Source organism: Oncorhynchus keta, chromosome 15, assembly GCF_023373465.1.
Source record: "Oncorhynchus keta strain PuntledgeMale-10-30-2019 chromosome 15, Oket_V2, whole genome shotgun sequence".
Taxonomy (NCBI): domain Eukaryota; kingdom Metazoa; phylum Chordata; class Actinopteri; order Salmoniformes; family Salmonidae; genus Oncorhynchus; species Oncorhynchus keta.
This window is the reverse complement of record NC_068435.1, coordinates 42780158-42798401: the sequence shown is the minus strand read 5'-3', so window position 1 is coordinate 42798401 and position 18244 is coordinate 42780158. Positions and strand designations below refer to the sequence as shown.

At 47.2% G+C, this 18244-nt stretch overlaps 1 protein-coding gene across 5 annotated transcripts in view; it reads right to left on the bottom strand.

Moving 5' to 3' along the window:
* LOC118395252 (capping protein, Arp2/3 and myosin-I linker protein 3-like) overlaps positions 1 to 18244 on the bottom strand; it is a 53506-nt gene that overhangs the window by 19753 nt on the left and 15509 nt on the right. For all 5 annotated transcript variants that reach the window (XM_052464166.1, XM_052464165.1, XM_052464169.1 and 2 more), the window contains exons 4-13: positions 5488 to 5538; positions 5269 to 5328; positions 4972 to 5093; positions 4402 to 4496; positions 4043 to 4113; positions 3553 to 3626; positions 1811 to 1886; positions 1432 to 1520; positions 1110 to 1204; positions 128 to 214 (exon numbers count right to left, since the gene is read on the bottom strand). In XM_052464166.1, the coding sequence (XP_052320126.1) occupies positions 128 to 214; positions 1110 to 1204; positions 1432 to 1520; positions 1811 to 1886; positions 3553 to 3626; positions 4043 to 4113; positions 4402 to 4496; positions 4972 to 5093; positions 5269 to 5328; positions 5488 to 5538 (820 nt within the window). The remainder of the gene's footprint in view (positions 1 to 127; positions 215 to 1109; positions 1205 to 1431; positions 1521 to 1810; positions 1887 to 3552; positions 3627 to 4042; positions 4114 to 4401; positions 4497 to 4971; positions 5094 to 5268; positions 5329 to 5487; positions 5539 to 18244) is intronic.

The following is an 18244-nucleotide window of genomic DNA, read 5'->3' as shown; positions in this document are numbered from 1 at the left end:
GTTGAGCACGTGTCGGTTTTGTTGCCAAACAACCAACTGATCTATATGAGTTCATGGAGGAGAGGTGACCACCACAGGGGGGCGCTGTGGCCCAGGGGACAGACGGAGGACAGAGGGATGAACACACCCTTGGAGGAGAGGGACGTCTTGGAGAGGTTGAGCAGACGAAGGCCTTTGTTGAGACGACACACCAGCTGGATGAGGTTGGACACTCCTGGGATAAAATAAACAATCCTGAGAGTGTCAGAATGAAACACACACACACAGACAGACACAGACACAGACACAGACACACACACACACACACACACACACACACACACACACACACACACACACACACACACACACACACACACACACACACACACACACACACACACACACACACACACACTGCTTACACTCACGTCCACAAACAAACAGTCACACACATGAACATGCAAAGATCAGAGTAAGCGCGCACAATCACACACCCTTGACCTCCCCCGCACATGATCAGCAAAATGAACACATACACACAGGTATAATCTACGCAGACGACAAAGCGAATCTAGTACGTCTATAGGCACACAGGCACAAACACACAGTGATGTGAGTGGAAGTGACAGGTGAAAGAGACAAATTCTTACTGTACTAACGAGAGTTCCTGGCATGCATACAACCCTGACACACACACACACACACATTAATAGAGGGCACGCGCGCAAACACACACATCTGCCAAGTCAAATCAAATCCAATTGTATTTGTCACACGCGCCGAATACAACAGGTGTAGACCTTGCAGTGAAATTCCTACTTTACAAGCCCTTAACCAACGATGCAGTTTTAAGGAAATCAAAAGTAAGAAATAAGAATAACAAATAATAAGCTATTTTCAGTCATAAGAGACGGTAGCAGCAACAGTATGTACAAAACAAGCTACAAACAACGCAACAAAAAACAACAACAAAATAGCATGGTTGGTTAAGAGCCAATAAGATGGCAGCTCTCCCTTCTGGCGCCATCAGCCCCTACAAACCCTGAGAAAGATGCACCCAGACTGGTATTCAAACACATGACTGATGCACCAAAAGAGCGAGAGACGTGCCACTGAGGGGCCAGTACCTTGGTTGTCCAAGGTGTTGTGGGCCAGGTTGAGAGAGTGGATTGCAGAGGCAGGATTCTCTGACAGAGCTGTCGCCATTTTCTGAGGGAAGTCTCTAAAAAAGCAAATGCAGAGAGAAGGATTAAAGATGGTTTTGATGATTCCAGTGATCCATTATGCATCGGTGTATATCTGAGTCATGGAAGATGAAAAGCTCAACTCAGCAGTGAAGTCGGGGCGGTGAAGACAAGAATTCGAAACAGATAAAAAGAGAGGAGATGAAAGGGAGAGAAGTGGCAGAAACAGGAGGAGGGGAGGAGGGGAGGAGGGGAGGAGACTCACGATTTGAGGCCAACGTTCTCCAGAGTGAGTTCCTCCAGACTGCTGGACTTACTGATGGTGTGAAGGACCTGCTCCACCACCTCTGACCCCTGGGGACAACAAACAGAGACATTGCTACATAACTGAACAAGCTCCTTATGGATAAACACAGTTTTAACCAACTCAAAAATATATAAAACCTTCTAGTCCAGTCTAAACACAAATGGACGGACAGACGGACGGACGGACGGACGGACGGACGGACGGACGGACGGACGGACGGACGGACAGACAGACAGACAGACAGACAGACAGACAGACAGACAGACAGACAGACAGACAGACTTATGAAACATAACCAGCTGTCACAGGCCATCAGTAATGTGCAACGGATAGTTACAATGCGCATGTCTGTGCAGTAGAGCTTGGTGAACCAAGTGTTGTACGCCATGGAAGCCACCATCACCGCCAGGTCCCTGAAATTGACACACACAATTTCGGGCTTAGAGTTATACAACAGAGTGGTATCAACTGGAAATACTCATCAAAAACTCATTACACTCCCACAGCCAACCCCCAAGTAAAGTGTTCTCCAGCAAAACAAATGACTCAGAGAGAGCCATATGGATGGCTTCAGAAATGATGTATGATTTTGCAGCACACTCTCCTTGTTGGAGAGAGAGGGCCTGAGGAAGGAGAGAGGGCAGAGAGAAGGATCAATTTGGCTGACTGAGAGAGGCCAGGTCAGTGGATTACTCAGTGTGAGGTGCAACAGAGCTATGTTTCGATCCTGGCCAACGGCCTAAAACCGTTTTATCCTGCCCAACACACAATTTGTCTGGTGGAGGGGAGGGAGAGAGGGAGGGAGGGAGAGAGAGGGGGAGGGAGAGAGGGGAGGAGGGAGAGAGGGAGGGAGGGAGGGAGGGAGGGAGGGAGGGAGGGAGGGAGGGAGGGAGGGAGGGAGGGAGGGAGGGAGGGAGGGAGGGAGAGAGAGAGAGAGCGAAAGAGAGGGAGAGAGAGAGCGAAAGAGAGGGAGAGAGAGAGAGGCAGAGAGAGAGATGAGGCAACAGACAGAGAGACCAACAGAGAGGGAGAGAGCGCTCTTAAAGGGGAACGCCCTCCCTCCGTTACAGCGAATCATTAGCGTCCAGTGTAGCATGGCTGAGGGCTGTGTTCTCATTTCTCATGCCATTGTGGAAGGGACTTCACTCTGGCTGGCTAAAGGGTGTGTGTGTGTGTGTGTGTGTGTGTGTGTGTGTGTGTGTGTGTGTGTGTGTGCATGCATGTGTACAGTATGAGTGTGTACACTCCACCACCTCTCCCAGTGTTCCCCACCAGCCAACAGCAGCTCCCTCATACACCAAACTACTGGCACGATTTCCCTGAATCAACAATTCCATTAAAAGTGTGAGCTGCACTTCCAGCTCATGTGTAGAAGAGAACTGTTTACTACTATTGGTCCTCGTGGGGCCTGTAGGGCACGAGAGCATGACAGTCTGCCAGCTATACTCCAGAGAGAGACACACACACACAGACACACAAGCATGTATGCTGTCACACACGCACGCACGCACGCCCCCCACACACACACCCACACACACACAGGAACCAGCTTTAGCTACTGCAGAGTGCCCAGTTTGAGAGCGACGTCTGAACCAGTTATTCCTGCAGGGCCACACAGGCAGCAGAGAGAGAGAAATGTATCCACTTTCATAGCACAAAGATTGAAATGAAATAGAAGAGGACGACAGTCAGCAGAAAAAGCATGGCCGTGTCGGAGGCTGTAACTGTAGAAGGAAGAAATCCGAAAGGATTTTTTTTTGGGGGGGGGAGGGGGACACGGCCCAGAGGGATGCACCACAATTGCCTCCTGGCAGGGAGACAGGAGAGGCGTAGAGTTCGGGAAGGCCAGCCCACAGGAGGTGGTGGAACTTGGCTTAAACTAGAGCACCTCACACGGGTAAAGTCCCATGAAAGCTTTACACTGTACCCCTGACACTCACTTACTGACATAGTCCCATCCGAGAGCAGAGTGGGGCTGAAATGTAAGTGGACAGGATGAGGGGATGACGGGGGGCGAGGAAGGGCGTAGAACAGCAATATTCTGAAGCATCATTTTTGCATACAGAACAGGTGGTGTACCTGCTGTCCAGGTGGCTGAAGTCCAGCAGGTTGAACTCCCTGTTGTCCTGAGAGTGATAGATAGTGTCCACATCCTAAGAGAGACGGGAAGTTGGGAGGGTGGGAGGGAGGTAGGGGAGAGTGAGGGAGGGGAGAGGGAGGGAGGGTGGGAGGGAGGTAGGTAGGGGAGAGGGAGGGAGGGGAGAGAGAGGGAGGGGAGAGAGAGGGAGGGGAGAGTGAGGGAGGGGAGAGAGAGGGGGGTGGGAGGGAGGTAGGGGTGAGACAGGGAGGGAGAGAGAGGGGGGGAGAGAGAGGGAGGGGAGAGTGAGGTAGGGGAGAGAGAGGGAGGGGAGAGAGAGGGAGGGGAGAGAGAGGGAGGGGAGAGAGAGGGAGAGGAGAGAGAGGGAGGGGAGAGTGAGCGATAGAATAGATTCAGGTTACAAATATGACGGTATCAACTCCATTGATTGAGCACTACAGTTGGTTGATGTAATGCATGTGGTTTTCTTACCCACTGCACTTCCTCCTTACAGCCGATGCCGTTATAGTCGCACAGAGCTGCGTAGGTCTCAGAGAAACCGCCTGAGAGCAACAGAGAGAGAGAGAGAGAGAGAGAGAGAGAGAGAGAGAGAGAGAGAGAGGGCAAGAGAAGAAAGAGAAACAGAGCAGGGGGGGTTGATATTGAGTTCAGATGAAAGACAAGAGCATGAAAGACCTTGAGCTAGAGATATTAAAAATGATCCCTGATCACATACAGTCGTAGATTAGTTGGTTCTAAACACAATAACATATGCTCCGGGTGAATTCAAAATTGTGTCACCGACTCGACAACGAGTGTGAGTTTTGAGAGGGAGTGAGTAGGCGGTTCACCACAGGTTCTCTGAGTCTCTACAGATGATTCGGAGTCCGGTGAAAACTGGAGGACTCCATCAGAGACGTCCCCCTCTGCTCGGCAGATGGTCGGACTGCGAGAGATGGGAAAGGGAGGCAGAGACGGAAGAACGAGAAGTAAATAGAAAGATACGGATACAGTATGCTGCATACTATACATGTTGGTCACATGACTTTACTACTACATTAAATACACAGTGTCCTTAATCAAGTTGTATAGTAAACCCAATACTACTACTACCCTGCTTAATCTCTGAACCTGTCTGACTTCACCTCTGACCCTAATCCTTACTTTAGCTCAATAGCCCTAACTGCTCTTTACTTTAACCTTCTGTAGTGCCTTTAACTGCATTCTCTGTGTATCCTGTTAAATGATCCGATGGAAAACAGATATTTTGGCATATTATATACTGTAGACGAGTCTCAATGGTCAATACCCAGTGCAGAGTCAACCCTGATGATGTTAGAGTCTGCAGCCAGGCTCTCTCCCTTCTTACAGACTACATAGCACGGTTTGTAGCAGTAGGTGATTCCACAAGCGAGACTTACGCATACATGGAGTTATTGAATATTCGTGAGAGGGCAAAGTTGATATGGTTCATCATGTGATCAAGGTGGTCTTGTGACTGCAGTCTCAAGGAGTGGGTCGATTTGTCCGTGTCTATGACAACCTGAAAGGTGTGAGTTGACATCACTGAGATTAAACAGGGCTAAATGGAAATGATCACTTCAGAGAGTTGCTTCTCCGTTGACAAAAATCGGCAGAGCTAAAAACACATTTTGCCCGATAAACACTGAGAAAACGAGGCAGATGGTTGTGGTTGTGGGAATAAAACAGTCTCTCACCTGATGATCTGGATAAGTGTTCATTACTCGAATTTCCAGGAAGTTGAAAGTAACCTCCACCTGAAATGATGTTGATATTGTGCATTGTAATTGATATGACCAAGTTATCCCTTTACTAAAAAAGGATGATAATAATCTTCAGAATCATCCTCATACTCATCATCATCAAAAACAACACTATTAGTCTATTCAACAAAAAATAATTAAATCATGAAATACCTTGGCGGGGACTTTGACAGCAAATAGATACATTCGCCATGTCGCCAGAACCTAAAAAGTGAAAAGATGAATTTAGCTGTCAGAGAGAAGGAAATACCAATATAGGGGACCAACCACCATATCTGTTCACTCAAACATCACATTACTCAGTCTTGAATAGATGTTACTTCCTAGCATTTTTGAGACATTGTGATGCTGTGACATTTCGTTACTTAAGGTAGTTATTTCCAATCGATTCTAGCGTCAATGTGTCATAGCTTGAATTGATTTAGGAGTCAGGAGTTGAGGAGACGCAGGGGGAAACAGGAGAAAAAGTGAAGAGAAAAAATCCAGTTTTATCCAGATCAGGGGATTACCATGAAGTGGTTGGCAAGAGGGAAAGTGGGCATATATTCAACGTCGAGTCTGCAGAAGTAATTCATCGCATTCATAATTCAAACGTCCTAATTAGCATACTCCGTCCACGCCTTTATTACACACACCCTGCATCCCTCCATCCTTAAGTCTATTCTTTGCCCTCGCCTTCCCAAATCTTAACCAAATTCCAGTCGGTTCTCCTTTTCTTTAACACCTCTCCTCTCTCACCCCCTGCCATCCTTTCATTTCTTTCTCTATGTAAATCTGTTCTTTATTCTATCTTTTTAAGCCTCCCATCTCACCATCCACCTCTCTGTGCATTGTACCCTCCCTCCCTCCCTACCCCCGCCGCCCCCCTCTTCTCTCTCTCTCCTCCCCGTCACTCTTGCCTTTCTTATTCGCTTGGAGGTTTCTTTTCTGTTTCTGCTCTGTCACTTTCAATTCCTCAAGGCCTCTCTGTGCTGAATCGTTAATGGCAACCCACCGTGGGGCAGAGAGAGAGAGAGACAGAGAGACAGAGAGAAAGAAACAGAGAGGCTAAGGAGAAGGACAGCGATAGAGGGAGAGATGGAGACAACAGATTTCCCATGAATAAAGTCCTCATATTGGACATCTCTCCACGCTCTTCTTAGCTAAGTTAGCACGTCGACAGTGGATCAAGCTGTATCAGATGAGACTGCCAGGAAAGCCCGGCAGCCAGGGAGTTGACCCTGCGGTATGACAGAGGAAAGACAGGCAGCCAGGGAGTTGACCCTGCGGTATGACAGAGGAAAGACAGGCAGCCAGGGAGTTGACCCTGCGGTATGACAGAGGAAAGACAGGCAGCCAGGGAGTTGACCCTGTGGTATGACAGAGGAAAGACAGGCAGCCAGGGAGTTGACCCTGCGGTATGACAGAGGAAAGACAGGCAGCCTCAAGAAACCTCCTTTGAAACAAGGCCTTTTAAGAGCCCCTATTACAGAGATTGTTATTCACATCAGAATGCCCTGACATGTTGGAAAACTCAGTTATATAAACCTTATCAGAGAACAGCAGTGGAGAGAAGACTTTTTATGATAGCTGAGAGGCTTGGAGTGAGAGAGAGAGAGAGAGAGAGCCGAGAGAGAGGCCGAGAGAGAGAGGCCGAGAGAGAGAGCGAGAGCGAGAGAGAGAGCGAGAGAGAGAGAGAGACGAGAGAGAGAGAGAGAGAGAGAGACGAGAGAGAGAGAGAGAGAGAGAGAGAGAGAGAGAGAGAGAGAGAGAGAGAGAGAGAGAGAGAGGAGACAGAGATGCAAAGCTTTTGTCATCAGACACAATAGATAGGCGCGTAAACACGGGCATCAATAATGTAGGTCTTATGGTGGGCTTTGATTTGATTGAGTGAGAGGTTGAACACAGCCTGACATGGGGTTTGCATCTTCATCTTCAAATATAATTAATCATCTATTCAGATATTATTATAAACACCAATCAATGGATTTCTGATTTTGGTTAAGAGTATGTTTGTTCAAAAATAAGTGCCAATCAAAATCAAGGTTAACATGTTGGATATTGGAATTGAATACGAACATTGGAGAAAGCAATAGATCTTTATATACACGTTTGTATTTTTGACTGGTGGCTGGTACTGTAATACTCCCACTTGTTTAGTACATTCAAGGTACTGTGTGCTGAACTGTAAACGTAGTTTGGCAGACCTAATCCGAGACAGGTGCCTGAGCCTGCGGCTATGGAACCATGACCAGTTCACCAGACGTGCTACCTTGTTCTGAAACTGCTGTTTTTGACCCCCTCTCTCCCACTCCTCCCTCCCTCTCTCTCTCTATCTCACCTGCTGTCTCGACCTCTGAATGCTCGGCTATGAAAAGCCAACTGACTTTGAAAAGCCAAGCCAGCTTAACTCCTGAGGTGCTGACCTGTTGCACCCTCTATAAAACCCCTGTGATTATTATTTAACCCTGCACGTCATCCACCAACTTTTGAAACGTCTTGAAGAACAATCTGGCCTTAATGGCCATGTACTCTTATAATCTCCACCCGGCACAGCCAGAAGAGGACTGGCCACCCATCAGAGCCTGGATCCTTTCTAGGTTTCTTCCTAGGTTCCTGCCTTTCTAGGGAGTTTTTCCTAGCCGCCGTGCTTCTACATCTGCATTGCTTGCTCTTTGGGGTTTTAGGCTGGGTTTCTGTACAAGCACTTTGCGACATCTGCTAATGTAAAAATTACTTTATAAATACACTCGACTGATTGAACTGTCCAATCACAACCTTGAAGAGAGGTTGAAGAGACTGACCTCGAAGAGACTGATTGAACTTTTCCCCACTGTCTGTGGAATCTCATCAGGCTCCTCATACATATACAGTAGACGGTTCTCCAAGCTGCTCTGAGATGACCAATCAGAATCCTAATATCTGAGGGGAGATGACTTTGGCTGAGCCGGATCAGACAGTCAATGTGATACCTGGGTGATGAGATAGGGGGACTTCAACCTGGCCGCCTGAGACATACAGGGAGAATCTTAAAGAGGCAGAGGAGTCGAGTCTCAAAGAGAATCTTTAGAGACGGGAGTGTCTGTGATGGGGGCTGCAGAGGTGCCCTTCCAGCCATGATGGCACAGAGTCAAACACTCACAGTTCAAAGAGCCAGGCAGAGCCAGAGTGGGTCTGTGGGGAGGGAGTGTGGGTAGGCAGGCCGGGAGGGAGGGGGATGGTTTGGCTTATATTAATCATAAGCTATCAAGCTCTGGGTCTGCACTTCAAACGAGACCTGCAACGCTTCACATCACTGCCTCTGGGAGACGAGGACAACTTAGGCGTACAGGCACTTCAACGAATAGAACTAGCAAAATGGAGCTCAATTCAATTAAGATGAAAATATATTTCAATATGATTGAAATACAATAGACATGTAGACTATTACTGACTGTATTTATCTGTCATTCATCTCGGTTTTCATTTGAAGCATCTTTGTTACCTCCAATTGCAAAGACATTGGTCACATTCTATTTGTGGTCCACTTCATTCTGAAGTTATCGGCGGTCACAGAGATTGTGTGTTTAGCGGGGATCTTCTGTGTATAAAGAGACGCGAAAGGGCAACAAAGAAAAGCATCTGCCGATGCACTTTGCATTTTCAAGTGCGACTTTATTACGAATAAGCAGTATCTCACCCAGAAGCAGTCTTTGTTGTCGGAGGTGATTTTAACCAAGCACCTTTAAAACACATCTTGGGTACAATTCGTTTTAAAGGGGTCTTCATTACATATGTAATTACACTGTAACAAGTATTGTAATTAGCTGTAATCATTTATGGTTACACTGTACTAACAAAATGCAACTGGTGGTAACTTCAGTCCGTAATTACAGAGGCGTAACCACGAATGCGTGTTACAAATCAAATCAAATTGTATGTTAATGCGAGTGTAGCGGAATGCTTGTGCTTCTAGTTCCGACAATGCAGTAGATGGTATAGGGTACAGTATATACTGTACATATGAGATGAGTAATGTAGGGTATGTAAACATTATATTAAGTGGCAATGTTTAAAGTGGCTAGTGATACATTTTTACATCAAATGTTCACGTTTTCCGATAGCATCCAAACGCACCATTTGTCAGCCTGCACAAACCACCATATAAGTGTTAGCCAATGAAAAACCAAGCACCTCATTGACAGAACTCTGTTATAAAGGGATCTGGAGTCTGATGCCCCGGCCCAGGTCAGGCTTTTGTGACATGGTGACGTAGGACCCAGGAGCAGAGAAGAGAACCAATGGAAAGGAAGAACGTAAACCAGTAGACACAAAGTAAAACTTGAGGAAACACACGAACGCTATGATTCGATAACTCACTCAGGAGACAAACACACATGGCAACGAAATCAAGTTTCTACAAAGGCTGACAGAAAACGCAACTCTCTATAAAGAAATCATAATTAGTACCAGAAAGCACCAGCGTCATTGCAGTCTCTAGGACGGTCTCTGCCCGGTCTCTGCCCTCTACCCGGTCCCTCGGGTGACAGGTGGAACCATGACAGCTTTCGTTTAAAATACATGAAAGCTACTGAGCGCTAATGACAAAAGACGGAGGGTTTAAATCATTTGTATTTATTTATTGTTAAATCATTGAACGGTGCATTTGACGTGGAAAACAACAGTAGCTAAGGAAGGCAGGGAGGAGATAGAATAATTAGGTCACTTGTTTTAGTACTGCCCATACAGTGCATTCAGAAAGTATTCAGACCCCTTGACTTTTTTCACATTTTGTCACCTTACAGCCTTGTTCTAAAATGGATCAAATATAAAAAATATTTTTTTTTCTCATCAATCTACACACAATACACCATAATGACAAAGCAAAAAAACAGTTTTTTAGACATAGACAAATAGAAATATGACATTTACATAAGTATTCAGACCCTTTACTCAGTACTTTGTTGAAGCACCTTTGGCAGCATTGAGTCTTGGGTATGACGCTACAAGCTTTGCACACCTGTATTTCAAAAATTCTAAAAGAAATTTGAAAAGGCTGTTGCGCAGCAACTCACTGCCTTCCTGAAGACAAACAATGTATACAAAATGCTTCAGTCTGGTTTTAGACCCCATCATAGCACTGAGACTGCACTTGTGAAGGTGGTAAATGACATTTTAATGGCATCGGATCGAGGCTCTGCATCTGTCCTCGTGCTCCTAGACCTTAGTGCTGCTTTTGATACCATCGATCACCACATTCTTTTGGAGAGATTGGAAACCCAAATTAGTCTACACGGACAAGTTCTGGCCTGGTTTAGATCTCATCTGTCGGAAAGATATCAGTTTGTCTCTGTGAATGGTTTGTCCTCTGACAAATCAACTGTAAATTTCGGTGTTCCTCAAGGTTCCGTTTTAGGACCACTATTGTTTTCACTATATATTTTACCTCTTGGGGATGTTATTCGAAAACATAATGTTAACTTTCACTGCTATGCGGATGACACAAAGCTGTACATTTCAATGTAACATGGTGAAGCCCCAAAATTGCCCTTGCAAGAAGCATGTGTTTCAGACATAAGGAAGTGGATGGCTGCAAACTTTCTACTTTTAAACTCGGACAAAACAGAGATGCTTGTTCTAGGTCCCAAGAAACAAAGAGATCTTCTGTTGAATCTGACAATTAATCTTAATGGTTGTACAGTCGTCTCAAATAAAACTGTGAAGGACCTCGGCGTTACTCTGGACCCTGATCTCTCTTTTGAAGAACATATCAAGACCATTTCAAGGACAGCTTTTTTCCATCTACGTAAATTGCAAAAATCAGAAACTTTCTGTCCAAAAATGATGCAGAAAAATTAATCCATGCTTTTGACACTTCTAGGTTAGACTACTGCAATGCTCTACTTTCCGGCTACCCGGATAAAGCACCAAATAAACTTCAGTTAGTGCTAAATACGGCTGCTAGAATCCTGACTAGAACCAAACCATTTGATCATATTACTCCAGTGCTAGCCTCCCTACACTGGCTTCTTGTCAAAGCAAGGCCTGATTTCAAGGTTTTACTGCTAACCTACAAAGCATTACATGGGCTTGCTCCTACTTATCTCTCTGATTTGGTCCTGCCGTACATACCTACACGTACGCTATGGTCACAAGACGCAGGCCTCCTAATTGTCCTTAGAATTTCTAAGCAAACAGCTGGAGGCAGGGCTTTCTCCTATAGAGCTCCATTTTTATGGAACGGTCTGCCTACCCATGTCAGAGGCGCAAACTCGGTCTCAACCTTTAAGTCTTTACTGAAGACTCATCTCTTCAGTGGGTCATATGATTGAGTGTAGTCTGGCCCAGGAGTGGGAAAGTGAACGGAAAGGCTCTGGAGCAACGAACCGCCCTTGCTGTCTCTGCCTGGCCGGTTCCCCTCTTTCCACTGGGATTCTCTGCCTCTAACCCTATTACAGGGGCTGCGCCACTGGCTTGCTGGGGCTCTCTCATGCCGTCCCTGGAAGGGGTGCATCACCTGAGTGGGTTGATTCACTGATGTGGTCATCCTGTCTGGGTTGGCGCCCCCCCTTGGGTTGTGCCATGGCGGAGATCTTTGTGGGCTATACTCAGCCTTGTCTCAGGATGGTAAGTTGGTGGTTGAAGATATCCCTCTAGTGGTGTGGGGGCTGTGCTGTGCCTGTCCGGGGGTGTCCTCGGTTGGGGCCACAGTGTCTCCTGACCCCTCCTGTCTCAGCCTCCAGTATTTATGCTGCAGTAGTTTATGTGTCGGGGGCTAGGGTCAGTTTGTTATATCTGGAGTACTTCTCCTGTCCTATTCGGTGTCCTGTGTGAATCTAAGTGTGCGTTCTCTAATTCTAGATTAAAAATTTAGATTAAAAATATAAGAAGAAAACTATATATACACAGGACGGGACAAGACAAAACAGACGATCGACTGCTACGCCATCTTGGCGACGCCATTTCCAATCAATTGAATTGACCACAGGTGGACTCCAATCAAGTTGTAGCAAAATCTCAATGATGATCAATGGAAATAGGATGCACCTGAGCTCAATTTAGATTCTCATAGCAAAGGGTCTGAATACTTATGCAAATAAGGTCTTTCTGTTTTTTTTTTTTTTTTATACATTTGAAAAAATAAAAAATAAACTGTTATTATAAAAATATAAAAAATGTGGAAAAGTGGTCTGAATACTTTCCAAATGCACTGTATGTAGCTGCTTCTTTGTCTCAGGCTCAGGAATGGCTGAAGAATTACAACATATACCTGGAGATAACTCTGTAAATAGCACTGCTGGGTTATTTGAAAAGTCGTAGTCAATTGATCAATACTATAATGAATACTCTTAGCAAAACAAAAGAGTGTGCAAAGCTGTCATCAAGGCAAAGGCTGGCAAAGGGCAGGACAGGGCAGGGCAGGACAGGACATGGCATGGCATGGCATGGCATGGCAGGGCAGCACAGGGCAGCGCAGGGCAGGGCAGGGCAGCGCAAGACAGGACAGGGCAGGGCAGGGCAGCACAGGGCAGGGCAGAGCAGAGCAGAGCAGAGCAGGGCAGAGCAGAGCAGAGCAGGGCAGGCCAGGCCAGGGCAGAGCAGGGCAGAGCAGGGCAGGGCAGGGCAGAGGCAGGGCAGGGCAGGGCAGGGCAGGGCAGGGCAGGGCAGGGCAGGGCAGGGCAGGGCAGGGCAGGGCAGGCAGGGCAGGGCAGGCAGGCAGAGCAGAGCAGAGCAGGGCAGAGCAGGGCAGGGCAGGGCAGGCCAGGCCAGGGCAGGCAGGCCAGGCCAGGGCAGAGGCAGGGCAGGCAGGGCAGAGCAGGGCAGAGGGCAGAGCAGGGCAGGCCAGGGCAGAGCAGGACAGGAGAGGACAGAAAGGACAGGACAGGGCAGGGGACAGGGCAGGACAGGGCAGGGCAGGGCAGGGCAGGACAGGGCAGGGCAGGGCAGGGCAGGGCACGACAGGGCAGGGCAGGGGGCAGGCAGGGCAGGGGGCAGGGCAGGGCAGGGCATGGCATGGCAGGCACAGGGCAGCGCAGGGCAGGGCAGGGCAGCGCAGAGCAGGACAGGGCAGGGCAGGGCAGGGCAGCGCAGGGCAGAGCAGGGCAGCGCAGGGCAGGGCAGGGCAGGCAGGGCAGGGCAGAGCAGAGCAGGGCAGGGCAGGGCAGGGCAGGCCAGGGCAGAGCAGGGCAGGCAGGGCAGGGCAGGGCAGGGCAGGGCAGAGCAGGGCAGGCCAGGGCAGAGCAGAGAAGAGCAGGGCAGGCCAGGGCAGAGCAGGGCAGGGCAGGGCAGGGCAGGCCAGGGCAGAGCAGAGCAGAGCAGGGCAGAGCAGAGCAGAGCAGAGCAGGGCAGAGCAGAGCAGGGCAGGGCTTGCCAATGGGGAAATTACTTTACTAACCATCAATCAGCATGTTTTACACATTCATAAATAATTAGCCCTATGGCAAAATTGTGAGATATTCATTCAGTGTTTACCTCATTTTGAGCCTATTGAGCTTGGTTGAATAATGGCTATTTCACCATGTAACTTTGCAAGAGTTTCACGGCTGAAGAACATTCTCACTTTTGGATGGGATGCATTGGTGCTCTTATTTATTTATCCCAGGAATTTTGGCATCACGTCAAGATCTGCCCATCTACGCAATGCACTCAAACTAACGACGACCTCGAATGTGCCAACCATTTGTGTTGACACTGAAGTAAAATGTTGATTATGCTACACTAAAGCTACCCATTCAAAAAACATAGTTGACTTAAATAAAGTTACTTCAAAAGAATGTGTTCACTACAAACAAACTACTTTGTGAAAAATTATAAATGTCATAGCCTATACATTGCAAGAATCGATCCCTTTGTGGTCATCTGATGACAGAATGTGAAATTTAAACACAAAAACGGTTTCAAGTGAGAATTAGGCATGTCTGACACCACTACATGGCACCACTACACCACAACTACATGGCAAAAGAAAAGTCATTAAGGACTGAAAACACTACCTCTAGATTTGAATTTAGTTCAACTATCACCAAGCTATTACAAAATGTTGTTAAATTACAAGTTCAACTATGTGTAGAATACTACTCCAACGAGGTTAGCTAGTTAATTTACTTAATATCTACAGAATATATGTTCCATGCCTTCACAGCTATCATTACCTAACTAGCTACCTAAAGCTGGCAAATAGCTAGCTAGCTGGGCTTGATGGTCTTAACTTCCCTGAACTTTGTTCTCAGGGTATCTGTACGGTAAATGGTATTACAGGGAGGGGTCCAACAAAGGTGTGTCTTCAGCCCTCTACTGTACTACCTGTTCACCCACGACTGCGTGGCTTTGCAGGGAGTTTTTCCGAGCCACCGTGCTCCGACATCTGCATCGCTTGCTGTTTGGGGTTTTAGGCTGAATTTCGGTACAGCACTTTGTGACATCAGCTGGTGCAAAAAGGTCTTTATAAATACATTTGATTGATTTATTGATTGATCGTCAATCAATCGTTTGCTGACGACACCCCAGTTGTAGGCCTGATAACAAACAACGACAGGTCAGCCTATCGGGAGGAGGTAAATGAACTGGCATTGTGGTGCCAGGGCAACAACCTTGCCCTCAACGTCAGCAAAACAAAGGAGTTGATTGTTGACTTCAAAAAGCAGAGGGAACATGCCCCGATCCACATCAATGGGACTGCAGTATAGAAAGTCAGCAGTTTGAAGTTCCTCGACGTCCACATCGCTGAGAACTTGACCAACAGCACCACCACACCTGTCAATGGGGCGGCAGCGTAGCCTAGTGGTTAGAGCGTTGGACTAGTAACCGGAAGGTTGCGAGTTCAAACCCCCGAGCTGACAAGGTACAAATCTGTCGTTCTGCCCCTGAACAGGCAGTTAACCCACTGTTCCCAGGCCGTCATTGAAAATAAGAATATGTTCTTAACTGACTTGCCTGGTTAAATAAAGGTAAAAAAAAAAAAAAGGGTGCAACTCCATCTCTACTTCCTAAGGCGGCTGAAGAAATTAGACATGCCACCCCGGGTCCCCTGGACTGACCACTTGCATAGACTCTTCTCACCTTAGCACTCCACACAGGCACAGGCACACACACACATACATTCACGCTACACACACATAAAATACAGAATTTAAACACTTGCCCCCCAACCACCCCTTTCCTAAAACACGTGTAAATATTGGACTATAAACTGTCTTATACTTGTGCAAAAATGTTTATTCTATTCTACCGAACCCTTTACTTTATGTTCATATTCTTATCTTTTATTCTTTCTTATTGTTGTTGCAATGTTGAGCAGGAACCTACAATGAAGTATTTCGTTGGACGGTGTTTACCATGTGTGTCCCGTAAATACTACTAATAAAACCTGAACTAGTAACGATGGTTTTTGTGAACCAGCTCTGAGATTTAACTATGCTACTACGAGGTCCTAACGGTCAATTTAGATGCTTTTGAGAAACCGGGCCCTGGCCGCTCTAATCTAGGATCCCGTCTCTCTGGCTCTGAAGAACGGGTGTGTGTGCCTGCATTCACACAAAATCCCCAGTGTCTCTTGGGAATTTTGTGTGTATCCGCACCGGTGTGTGTGTGCGTGTATGTGTGCGCGCGCATGTGTGTGCATGTCCTCTTGAGTATGTGTGTGCGCACGAGTGCGAGCAGCCACCCAAACACACGCACTTGTGCGCACACACATACTCACGGAGACGTGCACACACACACACACACACACACACATGCGCACGCACACACACACTGGTGCGCAAACACACAAAATCCCCAAGAGACACTGGGGACAGTCTGCTTTCACCCAGGTGAACCCAGCATCAAAAGGACACAACCTTTCCATCTTCCCTGGCAGACAGTCTGGCAGAGAGTATGGGCGCGTTTGAAAGCACAGCTGCCCCAGGTCCTGCTCTATAAGAAGCCTTTAAAAAGAGACGGAGAGAAAGAGGGAGAGCTGGATAGAGAGATATAGATTGGAGGGAGGAGGCAAATGAGGGGGAAAAATGCTGGCTTAAAAACACATCTTGTAGCAGATTTTGCTCACATAAAAGTCTGCCCAACCCTAACTCAAAGAGACTTACAACTGAGCCCTGTGGAACATTAAAGGGATCTGGGAGAGGGGAGGGAGAGAGTGGGGCGAGAGGGGCGGGTACGGAGACGAATACATCCCTGTTTATAGACAGAGCAATATCCCTGTAGTAAGACATCTATCATCAGAGCAACAGATCAATCATACCACCATTAGATGCCTGCCATTTACAGACATCCAACCATTACGGCATTCCCCAATAGGTACTCTGTTGTATCCAACGAGGATGTGCATGTGTCAACCTCTTTAGCTGACTACCAGAACTCACATGACAAAAAGCCATTCTTGGTTCAATTCAAGCATTTTTCACTCTTCATTATGTGGTGCTAATACAAATCCGAGTGAGGTACTCTGTTGTGTTTAAGTTAAACAGCTCTCCTTCTCTCCTGCCATTGAATGTCTCTACAAGTAGCCTACTCTGTTGACAGATCCCTCCTTGTACCTTGTAGTTACAGGAGACTAACAGAGAATGTGGAGATCTAAGTGGAGAAAAGGTTTGAGACAACCGACTGTGTTTGGAGTGTCACACTGTAGCGATCACATCCCAGTAATAGGGCCTTTATTAGTGAGGAGAGAGGGAGCTGGGAATCAATGACGGGTGAAATCGAGCAAGGGATCGAGATAAATAATGGACGAGGGTAGAAAAGGCAGCAATTGGGTCATCAAAACACATCAGATTTCTTCCTTCCTTTCCCCCTCTCCTCCGTTGCTCTGAGCTCTCACCACCCCTTTCCCTGGTGCCCCCCTCGACTCGTACCACCCCTCCTTCTCCTCTGCCCCTCCCTCCTTCACTCCTCTCAGTCTTTGAAGATGTTTTGTTTCTGGAGTTGGCGCTAATCTTCAAATGAGTGCTCCGAAACGCATGCCCTCTGTGTGTGTCCCAGTTTGTGTGTGCATGACAGGGTGTGTTTATGCGGTCGTTTGTGTATCTGGGCGTATGTTGTTACTCTTGGTAACGTTGCCCTCAGCACAATGGTGTATGTCTTGCTGAGCATACTATATGTCTGTCTGAATGAAAGGCACTAGGAGGGTGAGGCTGTCTGTGTGCGTGTATGTGTGTGGGTATGTGTGTGTGCATGTGTCTGTGAGGCACAGCGGGACAGCTGGAACAGTAGACGTACACAGACAGCTGAATACCAGCACAACCCCAGAGGGAGAAAGGACATAGAGAGAGAGAGAGAGGGAGGGAGGGACAAACAAAGAGAAGATGAAGTGTAGCAGGCTACGTATTCAACAGCGAGCTCACTGCATGCATGCCTGTGTGTGTTTTAGATACCCTACACTTTGTTCCAAAAGCTCTGTCCATTTACAAATATTGACATATGCACAATACACATGTAGGCCTCTATGCGATGTTTTACTTGTCATCATGCCATGCTACGCCATAAGTGTTTTGAGAAGTTGCATTAGCAAAACCCATTTAGACTAACATTCTCCTGAGGCCTAATTGAGTTGTGTTCGGATAAAGGAGGGAGCAGAGTGGTTCAACACAGCTCTATGTGTTGAGATAAAGATGGAGGAGGGGAGGAGAGAAGGGCAAGATGAGAGATGACGAGGAGGGAGAAAAGCGAGAGAGCGGAGAGCGGGAGGGGAGATGGGAGAGTAATAGAGATGGACAGATATGGAGGAGAAGATAAAGGAAACAAAGACTAGACAGAGGCAAAAATAGAGGGGGTGAGTGGTAATGACAGCTTGTCTTCCCTCTACCCAGCACCAGTTTACTCTCAGCAGTAAGAGGAAATGAGATTGTGCTCTTACTCCTCTACGACCCTTGTGTCGTGTGTGTGTGTGTGTGTGTGTGTGTGTGTGTGTGTGTGTGTGTGTGTGTGTGTGTGTGTGTGTGTGTGTGTGTGTGTGTGT